General features: G+C 44.7%; 1 protein-coding gene across 2 annotated transcripts in view; it reads left to right on the top strand.

The window, feature by feature from the left end:
* prdm5 (PR domain containing 5) overlaps positions 1-15,227 on the top strand; it is a 36,652-nt gene extending 21,425 nt beyond the window's left edge. For both annotated transcript variants that reach the window (XM_068725375.1, XM_068725373.1), the window contains exons 14-16: positions 6,258-6,343; positions 8,614-8,718; positions 13,003-15,227. In XM_068725375.1, the coding sequence (XP_068581476.1) occupies positions 6,258-6,343; positions 8,614-8,718; positions 13,003-13,164 (353 nt within the window). In that variant the 3' untranslated portion in view covers positions 13,165-15,227. The remainder of the gene's footprint in view (positions 1-6,257; positions 6,344-8,613; positions 8,719-13,002) is intronic.
* Positions 15,228-17,389: the final 2,162 nt, after the last annotated feature.

Here is a 17,389-nt window from a genome sequence, read left to right as displayed (position 1 = left end):
ATTTAAAACTGCTATAATTGTGAAAAATGTTATGCTTCAGCGACAACGCGACCCCGCCACTGTGGGTCATCGTCTGTGTGAACGCTGTGCAGTGTGGCGGCGTTCAGCTCGTCAACGGGAGACACACGCAGCTTCCATTCACATGGTGGGTATCAAGTGAAGTACTCCATCGGTATTGGTATCACTTTAAGGGTACTGGTATTAGTGCTGGCATCATCATTTTTACGATACAATCAAACAATACCATTCCAGCAATTTAGTTTGGCACTTCCTGACATCCTGAGTTATTTTTAAAACAGCAAATATGACACATGTTGTAACATAACAATCTGTGGCCCTTTCATGTTGTGGTCAGAGAAAAGTTCTTACTAGTCCAGACCACTTATTGTCAAACCCTCTCTTCTGTTATTACCCGGTATATATACATGTAATACACATGCTGTCTGGTTTTCCTCACAGACGGTGAGCAGTGGTCGGTTTATATTCTGGACTACAGATGACAAGATCTGACTCACTGAACTAAAAGCTTGTGAACAACCTGAAGCATCTCAACATCAGTAAATCATTGCCGTCTACATTTTGAAGCATTTGTATGATTATACAAACGGACGTGCCAACAATGTTATTATTTTTATTTATTTATTTATTTAAAAAGGGACCGTGTACGGTTCAAAAACACGAATGTCGCTATTCGACGCACTGTACAGGATCGTAGCTTCAAGCTCATTTAACATCTGTAGTCCCTTATCAGGTCAAAACAAAGAGAACACAAGAACAAACAGTACAGAGGGAAAACACGACGCACAAGATACACATGAAGGAACACGCAGTACAAAGCTACACACAGTAACGCATCACAAATGTGTGCATGGCAGATAAAAGCGAGGCAAGATGAGCATGAGGTAGAATTGAAGGTCGGTGAGAACAGAGCTGAGCAGCAAAGTCAAACAAACTTTTTAAAGTTGGATTAGAAAATGTCAGCAAAAATGTTTTCCAGAAAAAGCTGATTGCCCAAATGCACAGCGGCGAAATCGTATGAAACATATATATATAAGATACACTTGAGGATCATAGTCGTGAACTGATCTGAATTAAGAGAGAACACAGCTCGTATATGACATTTTACAGGGCTTTAATTTTGAAATTCCACATCAGGATGTCCTGATGTTGTCTGAGTGACACCCCGAGGTGGTCGGCTTTTATTTTGAAGTTCGATTGGCCTTTGGAAACGTATTCTTTATGATTAAGTTTCACCAGAACTTTTATTTTGAAGTTCGATTGGCCTTTGGAAAACGTATTCTTTATTATTAAGTTTCACCAGAACTTTTATTTTGAAGTTCGATTGGCCTTTGGAAACGTATTCTTTATGATTAAGTTTCACCAGAACTTTTATTTTGAAGTTTGATTGGCCTTTGGAAAACGTATTCTTTATTATTGAGTTTCACCGGAAGTCAGTTAGTTCTTGGTCACTTTTATTTTGAAGTCACCTGTTACGCACTCTTACCGTAATACTTAGTATACATGCGTACCCTAAAACGTGGACCCTAGAAAAGCTTGAGTGTCTTTTTTTTTTTAAGTGGAGGCTACTCATTGGTCAATGTTTTGTTGGGGACCCAATGAAGTGCTTTATTGATATTTGGTGCAATTTGAACACGTGACATTCAATACAAATAAACTTAAATAAATAAGCGAACAGCGCTCTGTGCCCCCCCAACAATTCCCAGGAGCCAAACAATAGCGCCGTTCCCAAACGGGCACGGCACTAACTGGCGCTTCGCTAGTAATCTAAAATTCTCAAAACTCATTAATTGCATATTTCTTTCTGTTAAAAAACCCCACTGAAAACATGCATGTGTTTTACAGTGAATTACCGTAACACAGATTGCTCTGAGGCCACTGTTCTTTGTGTGAATGTGGGTTTCTCAGTGAGACAAGACTTTATATTATAACAATATTAATATTTCTTTTCCTTTTTCCAGTCATGGAATAGAGAAAATGTTGTATTTTATAAACACTAAGGACACTAATTGTCTCCATCGGTGTGTCTTTTGTTTTGGTAACAGTCATATTGGGATTGTTAGGATGAAAAAGCAGCACATTGCAGCTTTAAGTGGTCAGAACATGTCCCTCAGATGGACATCTGGTCGGACTCTGGAATCACTGAACTTGTTTACCCTCTGAAGGAGTTTGTTTGTCCCGAACGTGGTCATGGTTACAAGCATTAATGTAATCATTATTATGAATTACTGTCCGTCCCCGCGATGAAAAGGCGCCTCTCCATCGCAGCTTGAACTCTTCTATAATTTGGATTGAGACGCGTGTCGGGAGTTCGGATCCGCTTCATGTGCGGTGAGTCGAGTCCGTCTGATGCCTTCTCGCGCGGACGACTGTTTCAGGAAGTGGAGAACTCTGCCGAGACCCCGGCGGTAATGGAAAAGGTCAAGTGTAAAAGTTGTCGGGGGCGTTCCCGCGGCTCATCAAAGGCGAACTCTTATCGTCTCCAACGCGCCGATATCGCGTTACCTCGCGGTGCCCGGCCCCACGTCGGCATGTGACGGTGCGGGGACGGTTTTAGGGCCACTGTCTAAGGCTGAACCTGGAGGAAACCGGGAATTAATTTGTGACGGACAGCGCTAATGTCTTTCAGGCCGGAGCCCCGAAGCTACAAAGCGATCTCCATAACACGAACGACCGAGCGGAGCGGGCGAAAAAACGACAAAAGGCCCCGACCATCTGCTAACCAGACACACACACACACACACACACACACACACACACACACACACACACACACACACACATACGACACACGAGGGGTGCCAAACGGATCGATTAGCAGACGAGGAGTGTGAGGGCCACAGCGGGGGGGTGGGTCGGGGGTGGGGGGTGGGGGGGTGGACACCCAGGGTCAAAGAGACGGTGTCCCGTTTCGACACATGCTAAATCAGTTACCATAAAGCCCCGGCTCTGTGCCGCAGCCACCCCTCATAATCCCCAAACAATCTGGCTCAATCTGGAGAATAAGTGGAGGGTTTCCAGTTACAGTATCGCTCACACTCCAACAACAGACCCGCGTTTGAAAGAATGTCACCACTTCAGTTTCCAACGCCGTTTGTTTACTTCCTGTTGCGCTAAAGGATGGAGCCGCTCTCGGTTCGGTCAGAGCAGGTTGAACCAGGAAGGCTGAAAGTAGTAACTAACGATTCACTATGGATTATTAATCTAGATTAAGACGTCGTTTGGCCCCTGAAATGAAAGAAAATACGATGTCTTGTATTGTCCAAAGCAGAACGATGTTCAGGTTATTGTTATTATTCTGTCGGTTGACTAACTGTTGCCGCTCTAGCCAAAAAGTAGTTTTAGAATAGTGTCAATTTCTCCGTTTGCATTTTTTCAGATTTCTTATTTTTTCTTTATTTAACTTCTATTTATCCGGGTTGATCCCATTTAGATTTGTAATCTCTATTAAAAGGGGATCTCGGTCACGTAAAAGTTTCACACCAGCAAAAAAACTAAATCGACAAAAAAACACAAAATATTTTAATTTTTTTTTTTTTAGGAATTTTTTTTCCCTAAAATTCTATTGTCCAATAATGTGATTACAGAACGAGTGAAGCCAACAACATGGACGCATAGACAGCAGAAAGAGGTGACACAAATAAAGACTTCATCAATCTTCATTCAGCAACAAAGAACATTGAAGGACAATTCAGATTTTTCAGAAACAGGAAGTAAATATGTTTCAGCCAAATCAAGTTTACAGGATATTCCACCTTTGTTTCTTCATGATGAATGAACTTTAAATAACGAACCTTCATGCATTAATAAATCGTCGCCGTAGTGAATTACAGATGAGCAGCACACGTGTGTGTGTGTGTGTGTGTGTGTGTGTGTGTGTGTGTGGTGAGTAGGTGAGTCGGTCCTCAGCCGGGCGTGGTTCTCTCTCCGCTGAGCATGAACTGACAATAGGAGCGACGAGATCCACAGAGCTGCACTTCCGGCACGCGGTGCTCCGGTGCAATTAGCGCGCTAATGCCTTCCCCGAGGCCGACGGCGGGCCTCAACCCGACACCGCGCACAGCTACACCAGAACCAGCACTCGCTCTCCTCTTCCTCAAAACACATCTGGGATTCAGATTCTTCCTGTTTGTCAACAGACGGCCTCCTGGAGGCCAAAGTGGCTTCAGAAAGGGATTCTTTTCTTTTTTTTTAGGAGAGAGTCCCGAGCCGCCCTCTCAAAGCCTGCATGTGGGGGGGTGGGGGGGGGGGGTTCTGTTTCCAAACACTCTGGGTTTGTGGGTTATGATTTCAATACAGCATGATGTTCATTTAGTACATTATGGTCCATTTAGAGTCAAACTGACCATAAAGCAGGGGATGCTTTAGGGGCGGGGCTACACAGTGATTGACAGGTCTCTTACCAGAGACGTATACGGCGTCTCTACGTCACTCCTCCTCAGTCCACATATGGTCACTTCCTGTTTATCGGCTGCAAAAAAACCCTCTATTGGCGACAGCCTGTAATCGAAGATGTCAAAAATGCCCGAACTCGAGGCTTCATGAGTGACGTCACGGCGACTACGTCCTCGTCTTACAGAGACAGTCTGTGGACAGAACCACACCCTGGTGGCCTCATAGTCTATACGTGTGAAATGTCAGTACCGCTATAAACTACTGTCTGCCGTCTGAGGAGAAGGTTTCCTTCAGCACAGCACTGTGTTCACAGCGGCGGGAGACGATATTACTCTTCTCATGAACTCCCTGGACGGACTCTCTGATTTAATGAGCACGTTTTTTTTTGCGCGTCGACTCCCAAGGAAACACAGCTAATTAACCTTATTATTTAAAGGGCCGCAGCATCTCCCCCATCAATAAAACCACTTGCTTATGCCGGCTCAGCACTTAGTCATTAAAACGAGAGATGCGGCAGATTAGAGATGAAGGAAAGTGTGTCTGCAGGTATCTGTTTTCATTAGATGTGCACTCGCAGGCGTATTTAGAGATTCGGAGAAGTCTCCTTCCTCACATCACGAAGGAAGGAGACTTTACAGAGGCTGGGTTTTAGCCCGCCGTGGCCTCCTGATTGACGCTGCGTCTATGAAATATATGAAGCAATTATTGAACCCAAAGAGTTCTGGACCGCACTTTCCCGTCTGGGACTTTTAATTTCAGTGCGGTTCCACATGTTACCTCACATCCCCTTCTATAGATCCAGTAATCAGCTCTTCTGGCGCTCCTATCGGGCCGGTGGATCGGCACGCGGTAAACCGATCCATGTGTCGGCGGCCCCCCGTTTGACTGACAGCCTGTCACTTCCTCTTCGTCGTCATCGCCGCGGCGCTCAGATAGGATCTGGAGGAGTTCTGGCCCCCCCCCCTCCCTCCCCCTCCCCCTCCCCCGACCGCTTTTGATCCGACCCGGGGTACGCCACATACCCTCTGATGTGCTGCCTTAAAAAAACTGTTGGCCGGTCGAAAAAAAGCTCCGATAGCGGAGCCGATGTCAGCTTTTTATTTTTTATTTGTTTTCGCTCTGCGGTGGAGAGTCAGTGTGCATCAGGACCGAGCGGCTCTGAGTGAAAGATATCTGGTGTGTTAGAGAATGTGTGTTCAGGAAGGGACAGCAACACACACACACACACACACACACACACACACACCTGAAGCATCACCTTTCAGCACGGACACCAAGATACATGAACGTCTCACCCACAAAATGAGCGTCTGTGTTACAACTGAAAGAAATGGAGGCCATGTTTGACGACAGCAAAACTATATGAAAACACATGTTTTGACTATGTGTGACCACATGCTTTCATTCTGTCTAGAGTAGGATGGAGTGTTACGCAGAGGTAAACACTCTATCGCCGTAGTTACTTTGCGTCTCGCTCCGCTAACCGACACGTTCACTACTGCTGCTAGCCGATGCTTCGTGTGTTAAAGCTGCATTCTCTCTAGTGTCCACCAGGGGGCGACTCCTCTGGTTGTATAGAAGTCTAGTCTAAAATGACTCTACTTCTCTCTTGATTTATTCCCTCAGTAAACATTGTAAACATGAGTTTATGGTCTCAATCTCTAGTTTACAGTCTTCTTCAATACAGCATGATGTTCATTTAGTACATTATGCTCCATTTAGAGTCAAACAGACCATAAAGCAGGGGATGCTTTAGGGGGCGGGGCTACACAGTGATTGACAGGTCTCTCTCACCAGACACTTTAAACCTGTCTCACGCTCACTAACGGTGATTTGTCCCCCAGGTGAGCGTCCCTACCAGTGTCCCTACTGCGACAAAGCCTTCAGCAAGAACGACGGCCTGAAGATGCACATCCGCACGCACACTCGAGTAAGTTCCTTCTTCTTGTCTCTCTCTCACTTTACAGCACATTGAAGCGTAGGTACAATCACCATTGAAACATGTTCTCGATGGTCCTGAACATGTGACTGTAGAGGGAGTCAGGGAAAACCGTGAGGTCATTTCCCACCGTCGCTCCTCGACCCGTCGACGTTCTGCACCAAAGCGACACTTTCCACTCGCGACTCGTTTCGCCGTAGATTTCCATCATCGTCGTCTCTGCGGGTCTCAAAGACGTCGTCCTGCGTTTGACGCTGTCCAGAGCGGCGAGCCGATAATGGACGTATCCTGCTCAGGTCCCCCCCTCAGTAGAAACAGGCAGGTATAATTTTGTAGCGAGCCGCTGATTAAACTGACTGATGTTTTTGTTCCTAATGCCCGCCCCCCCCCCCCTCTCCGGATCTGCCTTTGCTCACGGCGCTCTGAAATATGGGCTGAACAGTTACAAACAGCAGAGCCAGATGAAGTCACCGTCGAGCAGAACCAATGTCGTTTGGCCGAAAAAGTGCGTTTAACGTTTTCACCACAAAAAACGCAGCGTCGGCAGACTTGAATGGGACACATTTAATGCCGATGACATTTTGGACATTGAGAGTTTCTTTTTTGATGATATTGTTTTGATCTCTGGTGGTGGGTGCATGTCTAAAAAATGCGCATTTTATTTTTAAAAAAAGTCTCTTTAGTTGACTATTTGAACTAAGCTGCTTGAAAGGGATTGTGATGATGATGATGATGATGATGATGAAGATGCGGAAATTTTGTCATTGGACTGAAAAAGGCTGAAGCGAGTAAAATATTCCGTGGGACAGACGTCAGGGTAGTCGTTAGCTAACGTGAGCTAAGCGCGAATGTGCCACTGCTTTCACAATAAAACGCACCTTTTCACAATAAAACGCACCTTTTATTGTGGAAGAAAGCGTTGCTGTTTTTTTACTGTATTTAATGTGGGTCGGTGTTGCTTGTTGATTTCTAACTGCTCCCTGAAGCCGACACGACCCGCGAGACGCAAACAAACAAACAAACAAACAAACGTCCCGCCTTCGCGTTGACGGACGCGCCGTTCGCCGAGAGCGGTCCGGTCGAGAGGAAAAGCCCGGGTCAAAAGGTCCGACGGCGAACAGCTGCTGGAGAGTGAAGGTCGCCAGGTACAGATGTTCGATGTTACCGGGGTCAGAGTGATGCATTCTGGGTACGCCACATCACCTAAGTCCACCCATGTGTTTCCTGACCTTTTCAACTTTGATCCCTGGTTTCTTTTGTCATACAAGAAGCGCTCATGCCTTTTGGAAAAAAAAGAATCCTTAAAAGACTTCAGTGGAAATTTGCATCAGATCACAGAGTCTGTTTCCACACACACACACACACACACACACACACACACACACACACACACACACAGTTGCGTCCTTAAAGCCTTAAAGCACGCAGTGAACCTGATCTTTACCTCCTTTTGTATCCCGTGTCACTGGGCGCTCCTTTGCCCCGCCCACACGATAGCGCCTTTTTTCCCAGGACCCTCACTTCCTGCATTCACCCCCGTTCCCATGACAACTAAGCTTTCGAATTGGGTCGAGCCTTTTTTTTTCTTCTTCTTCTTCTGCTATCAGCAGGCCTCCCAAAAAGTGACAGTGGGAACCGGCTGCCGCTATCTCTCCACGCTTCTCCTCACGTCTTCTAGGTGTCACCACCGGATTCAGTCACGCCTCCTCTGTTGAACACACACACACACACACACACACTTGTTTTTTCGGCTTGGAAACACACCCACGGTGAGATAGGCGCTTTGACTGGCGCTTTGACTGACGCTGAGACGGCGCAGGGGAAATGTTCTTTGGTGAACTGATGAGGTGTGGAGACAGAGGAGCGATATTGTACGGCGCTCTCGAACGCGTTCAAAGGGAATCCTCCTGCGCCGTGTTTTCCTTGCTCTTTTGAGGAATCCATGTGTTTTCGATGGCCCCTGCGCCGGTCATTTCCTCCCTACTGCAGGGGCATTTCATACCTTCATAAACTCACAGGGAGTGTGAAAGTGAGAGGTGTGTGTGTGTGTGTGCGATGTATATATTTCCACGTCTTCCTGCCGTGTTTTCTTTTCAACGCACACACACACGTGTGTGTCATTAACCCGTCGTACGCCGTAATGGACACAAATCCTCCTGCAGGGTTTGGTTTTTTTTTCCGTCCATATGTGAAGTGTTATTGTTTTTAACACGTCCCGCTGCATCTTTCAAACGTCGGTGTGTTTGTGTGCGTCGCTGCAGGAGAAGCCGTATAAATGCAGCGAGTGCAACAAAGCCTTCAGCCAGAAGAGAGGCCTGGACGAGCACATGAGGACCCACACGGGAGAGAAACCTTTCCAATGTGATGTGAGTATCCAACCAGCTCGCACGTGTTCGCCTCTCTGTGTGTGTGTGTGTGTGTGTTTAAGTGATGGCACAAGGCCAGATGTGGGGAAGCAGAGCGGGGGGATCAGTAAGAGGCAGATAGTGATCTCGCTCCTCTGGGGGGGCCGAGTGGGCTGATCTCACGTAAACACATTGAGAGGATCAGAGGGAGAAATTACCCTCTGCTTATAATACTGCAGCAGTAATAATGATTCTCAGAGACCAGGGTGGAGGGAACAGAGGATGTTGGAAAGAAACTTTGTTTTTCAGTGCTTCGTTTTATCGCCATTTTCTGAAAGTGAGAAACGCAAATTGATGCTGCGAGACTTCAAAGGGACAGGTGCAAACTGGTGTTCTAAAAACATCAACAGGAATGTCAATGGAGTCTGGTTTGCTCACCAACCCGGTCAATTTGAGTACTTAAGATGCTTCTTCTTGGAGTCATAACTCAGTCAGACATGATTACACAGACAAGGTAAACTTGTGTATTAGATATCATCATGTCTGTTGCAAATCAGTGTCCATAAAACCACTGAGAAATCATAGAAAGAAGGGCGAACCGTATCTCTGCAGAACTAGCCTGAGAACCCTCGTGTTTTCAAGTTTTCCAGTGATAGTTGTCTGAAGGAGCTGCAAACCTTCAGCAAACCTTTAATGATGCCACTGCTGCAATGTTTGATTGGATAACCGCCCAATCTAGACCGCAAGTATATCGGACGTGTTTTTTTTTCACCATATGCGTGTAAACGTGAGGTTGATTCTCAATACGAAGGCACGGAATAACTGTGTGTGTGTGTGTGTGTGTGTGTGTGTGTGTGTACTGGGAGTTCCGTTAGCGGTTAGCTGTTAGCCAAACACATCGTCCAAAACGTTAAAACTGTGTTTCCACTCCCACAGTGTCTCACTAGCCGCCCTCTACCTGCTGGAGGTCGGTTAAGAGTGGTGAAAGAGGAGTCAGCGATAAATCAATGGCAGTATATAAAAGGCAATAAAAAGTGTGCGTTCCTTGAGCATCCAGCACCCAAGCATGCGAGATTGGCCGTGGACAGACACAGAGATGCACACTCACTCACTCACTCACTCACTCACTCACTCACTCACTCACTCTACCGATCCCATTATCTCCTGGTGGGGATAAAAAAAAAAATGTGTTGCCACAGTGGAAACAAAATTGCACGTCCAAAGCATTATGGGAACTGTAGTTCCAAAAACTCCAAAATATAAGAAAGGCAAAGAATATTAGTATTAGTAAAACTTTATCATATTGACTTGACTTAAACTCAGATAATTTGCTTTGTTGAAAACCTGACGACGTTCTGAGGAGCAGTTTTTTGTCTGAAGAGGGTCCACGGAGTCGGACTCAGTCATGCACAAACCTTTTAGATCGTAACTCTGGAATCCAAATATCTCGCAATTCTTTGAAGAACATAGAAGAAAAAAACCAGAAACAATCGCGTCTAATCCATCACCCAACTCTGGATCCTCAAGATTCCCGTTTGAGCTTTAACACCCCGATAAGCCTTTAATCCGTGGCACCGCCTCAAGTTCCACAGCAGAAAATGGGCACAGCGTTGTTGTCTCAGACCACAGACTCAGTATCCCATTCATCGTCAGTGAAGCATCAGAAAGCGTCTCCCAACAATCATCTGGATTCTTTTTTTTTTTTCCTCGGCCGTGGAAGGAGACATTCTCATGTTAATAATTCTGAAGATAATAGAAATAACATGTGCATTTGATTTTGAGTGAGACAAAAAAAAGGGGGTCGCACGGTTCCAGGAACATTTTCCAGAACAAAGCTAGAGGGGCTGTATGAGCAGTTTCTGTCATAACAGCATTAAACATGTTGGAGAAGCGTCCGGTAACATCTGGGAGACGAGGAGGCTCCCGACACTGCTTCACTTTGTGAAAAAAGATCTCATATTTTACTGACACTGGAGCAGATTTGTTGACTGTTTGAAAGATATTTGGATAACAAAGCTGGAACATGATATCACATTAATACGAGGGTTAAATAAACTGAAGAACGAATGATAAACTGTACAATTGTTCACATAGAACTAGTGGTGGTCAAAGATCCGTACTGATCCCCCCACAGATTGATCGATTACTCAGTTTAACCATCAGAGTGTAGATAAAGTTTTAACGTTAACCGTCACAGTGTAAATAAAGTTTTAACGTTAACCGTCACAGTGTAAATAAAGTTTTAACGTTAACCATCACAGTGTAAATAAAGTTTTAACGTTAACCATCACAGTATTAAATAAAGTTTTAACGTTAACCGTCACAGTGTAAATAAAGTTTTAACGTTAACCATCACAGTGTAGATAAAGTTTTAACGTTAACCATCAGAGTGTAAATAGTTTTAACGTTAACCATCACAGTGTAAATAAAGTTTAAATGTTAACCATCATAGTGTAGATAAAGTTTTAACGTTAACCGTCACAGTGTAAATAAAGTTTTAACGTTAACCGTCACAGTGTAAATAAAGTTTTAACGTTAACCGTTACAGTGTAAATAAAGTTTTAACGTTAACCATCAGAGTGTAAATAAAGTTTTAATGTTAACCATCACAGTGTAAATAAAGTTTTAACGTTAACCATCACAGTGTAAATAAAGTTTTAACGTTAACCATCACAGTGTAAATACAATTTTAACGTTAACCATCACAGTGTAAATAAAGTTTTAACGTTAACCATCACAGTGTAAATAAAGTTTTAACGTTAACCATCACAGTGTAAATACAATTTTAACGTTAACCATCACAGTGTAAATAAAGTTTTAACATTAACCATCACAGTGTAAATAAAGTTTTAATGTTAACCATCAGTGTAAATAAAGTTTTAACGTTAACCATCACAGTGTAAATAAAGTACTGGCTGAAGGTACATTATAATATTATGATGTGTTCACATGTAATCTGTAAAATGTAGTTTTGGTGATCAACTTGACTAAATCCAAGAAAAAACAAGTAAGGAGTCTTGTAGACCAGATCGTTGTTATTGTTTTGTTATAACAAAACAATAACAACGATCCATAGCTGCCAATGCGGATCATCAATAATCATCTGTTGGTGTCGTCGTCAAAAAAGTGTGATGGGGATCATCAAAAGTAATATTTCCATACGATGCTATACAATCCGTACCCTGAGCTCATCCCGACATTGAACCACTCAACAAGAGGTAGAGACAGATTTTTGTATTTCTGGACCGACCACATAATAATAAAACAGGAATTTTCTGAAGCCTGTCTTCGAACTAAAGACGATTTCATTCACATCTATTTCTTTGTGGCCACAGATGCAAACCGTCTGTGAGATTCATTGCTGTGAAGTTCTTCACAGATGGAGAGAGGAGGACTCGTGCTGTGACTCTCGCAGCACCGAGTTAAACTGCAGCTGAACAGCAGCCAGCAGGCGGATTATGGTGATTGATGGAGGACGATGGAGTCATTTGTTCAGTGTAAAATGGCTCATTTATGATGGATGTTAAGTTGCATGCATTCCCTCCCGCTGCTGGTGGGGGGGGGGGGATAAAAAAATAAAAAACGATATCTGTCGCCACGGTCCACCGTGTACGATTTACAAAATCATTCTCCGTGTCTCCGGCTGTTCCTGTGATAAGCTCCACAGAGAGGATCTGGTAAACAAGATCAGACGTTAAATATAAGTTCATTTCAAAATTCTTGGTTTCATTTTGTTGACATATTGGACTCAACGGTTTCTACAGAGGGAGTTTATGATATCTCTCTGTAGAAAGCTTCAGCACACAGAGAGGAATGAAGGTGTGAAGTTTGGTGGATGTCAGAACTACTGAAGTGGAGATTTCTGGATCAGAGTGTGAGAAAAACTCCATTGATAGAAAAGCTCCTTTAAAGAGACGTTTAGTTAAAGTCCAGACATTTAGAAGAGTCTCCAGGTGAAGAGGGTCACAACATGAACTAGTAGATATCACCATCAAACTTCACCACTTCATCACTCACATCAACACCAGGAGTTATTGTATTACACGTTTACTGAAATGTGATGTTTAAATATGCAAATGAGGCATTATGTGACGGTAACTTTTGGTGAATTTAGTAGAAATCTACAGATGTAAACAAACAAAGAAGTAAAATAAATGTTTTATTTCCTCTAGTCTGAAAGAAGACGAGTTATGGAGGAAAAATAGACCAAAAATTCTCAAAATTCACATGAAAAAGCTGTTTTTGCCTGCAGTTTCTCTCCTTAATTCCGACGTCTAAAGTCCTGTGTGTCTGTGTGGTTTCCAGGTGTGTGACCTGTCGTTCAGCTTGAAGAAGATGCTCAGCAGGCACAAGCTCACGCACAACCCCAACCGGCCCATGGCAGAGTGCCAGCTGTGCCACAAGAAGTTCACCAGGAACGACTACCTCAAAGTACATATGGAGAACGTCCACGGGGAGACGGAGTAGCTAGAGCCAATTATGGAACCGCCGGCTTGGAACGATATCTGATTCCTCAGATAAAGTCCAGCCTCGTGCCTCCTGCAACCACAGTGGTCCATACGTACTGTATACACAGATGGATGGATAGCAGCAGTGTTGTTATTAAAGATACATACGTGTAGAATATGGGAAACATTTGGGCGAGTATTTAATAGTGGAAACATAGGCTGTACTTCTGTAAATCTTTTTGTCATATTGTTATTGTTTGAGCCGCTGTGTCTGCTCACAGAACCAGTGTTACTGTTCATACGGTCACAGCCTGACCTCCACTGTAGCATTAACCGCTCGAACACGGTACTGTACATGTGTGTGGAAGAACACCTACTAACCAAAGACCTTAAAGCTTACTCTTTCTGTTTGACCTACCTGGTGCCCAAACATGTTTAATATTTAGACTCTGTTGAGCCCTAAGAGCAAACTTCTAATCCATGCTGCTCCCTTTCAAAATGAAAGTATTAAAACAGGATGGTCGAGCAGGACACAGAGAGCCCTGCAAACGGTAATCCTAACCAGCTACAAAATCTGAAACAGCTCACAAGTAAAAGGTTTTATTTACACGATATTCAGAGAGTATAAACGTGCTGTTCTGAGTCTTTCATGCTTTTTTTTCAGCCCAGTAACCAGGAAAATGTGTCATTATATGATATCCATGGGTATGTTGAATGTGGATGATTTTTCAAGTGGTGTAAAACAACTAGCGATAACGTTTAATGAATATTAAGAGTGAGAAAGTCCACATAGGGCGGATGTTAATGATTTACGCAAGATATGTTGAGTAACGTTGTAGCGTAACGTTGTAGCATAACGTTGTAGCGCAACGTTGTAGCGCTACGTTGTAGCGTTACGTTGTAGCGTTACGTTGTAACGTACCGTACCGTAATGTAACGCCGTAGCGTAACGGTGTAGTGTGACGCTGTAGCGTAACGCTGTAACGTAACGTTGTATCGTTATGTTGTAGCGTAACGTTGTATCATTACTTTGCAGCGTTACACTGTAGCGTTCCAAATGTTGCGTTGCGTTGTATGTTGTCACGTTGTATGAAACATATTTATGAAACCGTTTTTTGGTTCAGAATGGTCCACATTCAACATAACCTGTGGTTTGCAGAAACGTACAATGCCAACTTTTTTTCTGGTGACTGGGTTGCCAAACAAACACAGGACTTTCACTAAGGTGACCACTGTTTGTGTCTCGTGTGAAACCAAAAGTTAATGTTAACGTTATGCAAGAAGGTCCGCTAAGAGCGGATATTTATTTACGCCAGTTATGTTGTACATTACATTGTTACATTACGTTTTTATTTTAACATAAACTAAGATCTTTTTTGTGTCCATAACCAATCGTTTCACAACGTTAACCACGTGGCGTTGTACGTTTCTGCACGCGTGATACGAGACTGATAACAAAAGTTTTCATGAAACTTATTTTTGACATTCAATGTCTCCCGAGGTTTAGAGAAACGTTTTCAGATCTATATTTATGAATGGCCCCAAGAAAACTTGCAGAGAAGAAGTTGCATGGTTTTAGTGGTGCTATGGGACGTCTGGTTGGAAGTGCCTGTAAAACTAGACGTCTGTTTTTAGCAATAATTAAGCAGACAACCTTACATTGTTATTTGAAGATGAATGAGATTCTGTCTGTCCCTCAGACTTTTGGTGCTTAAAGTTACTGTTTCTGCGTCCCAAGTTGTGTTCGGGACAAAAAGAAAATCCAAAGTACTGTTCGTTGACTTCAGTGATGTATTTGTTGATTGCGATGCGGTTTGAACGGCCCAGGGATGCTGTTCCTTACAGTGTGTGTTGAAGTTCTTTGTTGATCATTGTTCAATACAGCGTCTTGTGTATTTCAGTAGAACTCTGTCCTGTTTTTACGTCCACACCTTCATTCACTGCCACTGTGATTCATGTTTTCCAGCTGTTTATTCAGCATCTGCAGACTGTGAATTGTCACTTCACACTTTTGCATTTTGAAATGTATAAAACCTCATCACTTACCAAACATCCATTTCCTCCGCCCGTTGTAATTATGTGTTTGTGAACTGTTGATGTAAGGGGGGAGGGTGGGGGGGTGGGGGGGGGGGACGCTTTGAGAGTTGATTAAAAGTGTTTGGGTTCTCGTTGTTAATCTAAGCACTATTCTTGGGTCGGGCTAATTAAAGCTTCCACCGAGGCCACAGTCACCACTCGGCTGATCTGTAAAGCCACACTCTCTGATGGTTTCGCTCTGTGGACGCAGAGACTCTGTTCTCACGTCCGTCCCCCCTTCAGCACAGCATTCTGGGAGAGTCTGAATCGTGAGCGGTGGAGCGAAGCAGCGAGTTGTTCTGTGAAGTGTTTTGTGGTTGTGGCTTCTTAAGAAACACTCCGACAGTATGTCTGCCTTCGGTGTGCTGTTTGTTTAGCCCTTAACTAATTACTGGTGTTCATGTTAGATTACGCTTCAGCACCGGCGTTCGGTGCATTGAACTCTAAACCTGCACGATGTCTCAGGTAGGGTCGGTATCGTTAGGATCTTATTGATACTAGTGCTCTTATCGGTTCTTTTTGATTGTTTTGTGACAAAAAAAAGACAATTAAGAACAGAATCCACATTTCTTTATTATTCTTGTATGTAAACAAATAGTCTTTGTTGAGCAGCAACACAAGAAGTTATAAAATCTTTAAAACTCATCTAATCAATGATCTCAGTGATGATCCTGTTCTTCTGATCAAACTCCGTATGACATCACTACCGTATGACATCACCACCGTATGACATCACTACCGTATGACATCACCACCGCTACCTGACGGCTGCTCCACAAACACACATTGGGATGAACTCACCTGTGAGGGTTTTATTGTGTTTGAGACGACCAGAGTTCTACAACCTTTCCTTCTCTCTGATCATGATGTGAGTCTCATGCTGCACTGAGAGGAGACCAAGAGACAAAGACACAGAGATACAAAGAGAGGACGTTACTCCGGGTTTTTTACTTATTTAGAACCAGTTCCTGTTTAGAACCGGGTTTCGGGGGGGGGGGGGGGTGGGGGGGCATCCCTCGTTCTGGGCAGCGTGGTTAGCGGTGGCTCTCGGATCACACGTGACCCTCTCCGCTCCCTGGAGCTCGGTTCACCGCGTGGCCATGCAGGGCGTGGCCCCGAGTCGCCCCGGCCTCGCTGCTCCTGCCCGCCGACCTCCCGCTTGTTAGTGGTGAGGCCTCCGGGCCGCACCGACGCACACCCTCCCGTACGGTAGCGTTCATGCTGCATCTAGTAAACAGTAGTAGAAGGAGAAGGGAGTGTTATTGTCTGCATCATGTCCTAGAGGGGCTGACAGGTGGGACCGGGTGTGGAGATGTCTCTCTCTGTCTCTAACAATGTGTCCTGCCTGTCACCGTCCATGTCTTTTCCCCCCCCATTCTTTGTCTCCCAACCTTTTGATTTTCCTCCTGGGACTTTCCCAGTGACCCAGTGATCTTGTCCCCCCACTTCAGTCCTCCCTGCCTGCATGTGTCTCTCTCTCTCTCCCTTCCTGCTGGGTGTATCATGCCAAAGCTCCCCAGCCAATGTGTTTCTAATTACATGTTTTTACTGGAAGCCTCCAGCTTCCTGTGTCGCCTCCCAGTTTGTGAGTGCGGCTCAGACTGGGCCCACGACCGGGGTCGTCCGCAAGAGAGCCCCGCCCACCGCGCTGGGGGAAGTATCATTACCGCGCCGGGCCGGGCTTTTTAATGGCAAAACCACTGTCACGTCGGGAATGACTCGGACACGCTTGTCTGACCTCCTGTGTGTTTGAGGGCCGGCGTTGCCGCGGCAACGGGTAGCCTTTTTTTTTTTTTTTTTCCAATTCCCCTTCGCTTGACCGGAGTAATGTGGAATGTGCGTGCCCGGGCGAAGAATGCCAATGCCGGAGGATTTTAAAGCTGGCGGGCCCCGGGTGTGTTTGGGTATTCTGGGTCGGCCCTTCAGCCGTGATGGATGTTCCTTTAAAGCCACATTTCCATGGAAACACACTGTGGCACTTTGGTACCTAAAGAGCCTTGACACTGAAAACCAGCAACGGGTCAAATGCTTGACACAAGGCCATAGGGCTTGAGCCCAAACACACACACACACACACACACACACACACACACACACACACACACACACACACACACACACACACCATCCTCACGATATTTCCGTCTCACTTGCTGATTTACAAGATG

This window comes from Cebidichthys violaceus, unplaced genomic scaffold (assembly GCF_023349555.1).
Source record: "Cebidichthys violaceus isolate CVI_PGR_0920_01 unplaced genomic scaffold, fCebVio1.0.p SCAF_35, whole genome shotgun sequence".
Lineage (NCBI taxonomy): Eukaryota > Metazoa > Chordata > Actinopteri > Perciformes > Stichaeidae > Cebidichthys > Cebidichthys violaceus.
Note: the sequence above shows the minus strand (reverse complement) of the source record. Positions and strands in the feature narration are given on the sequence as shown.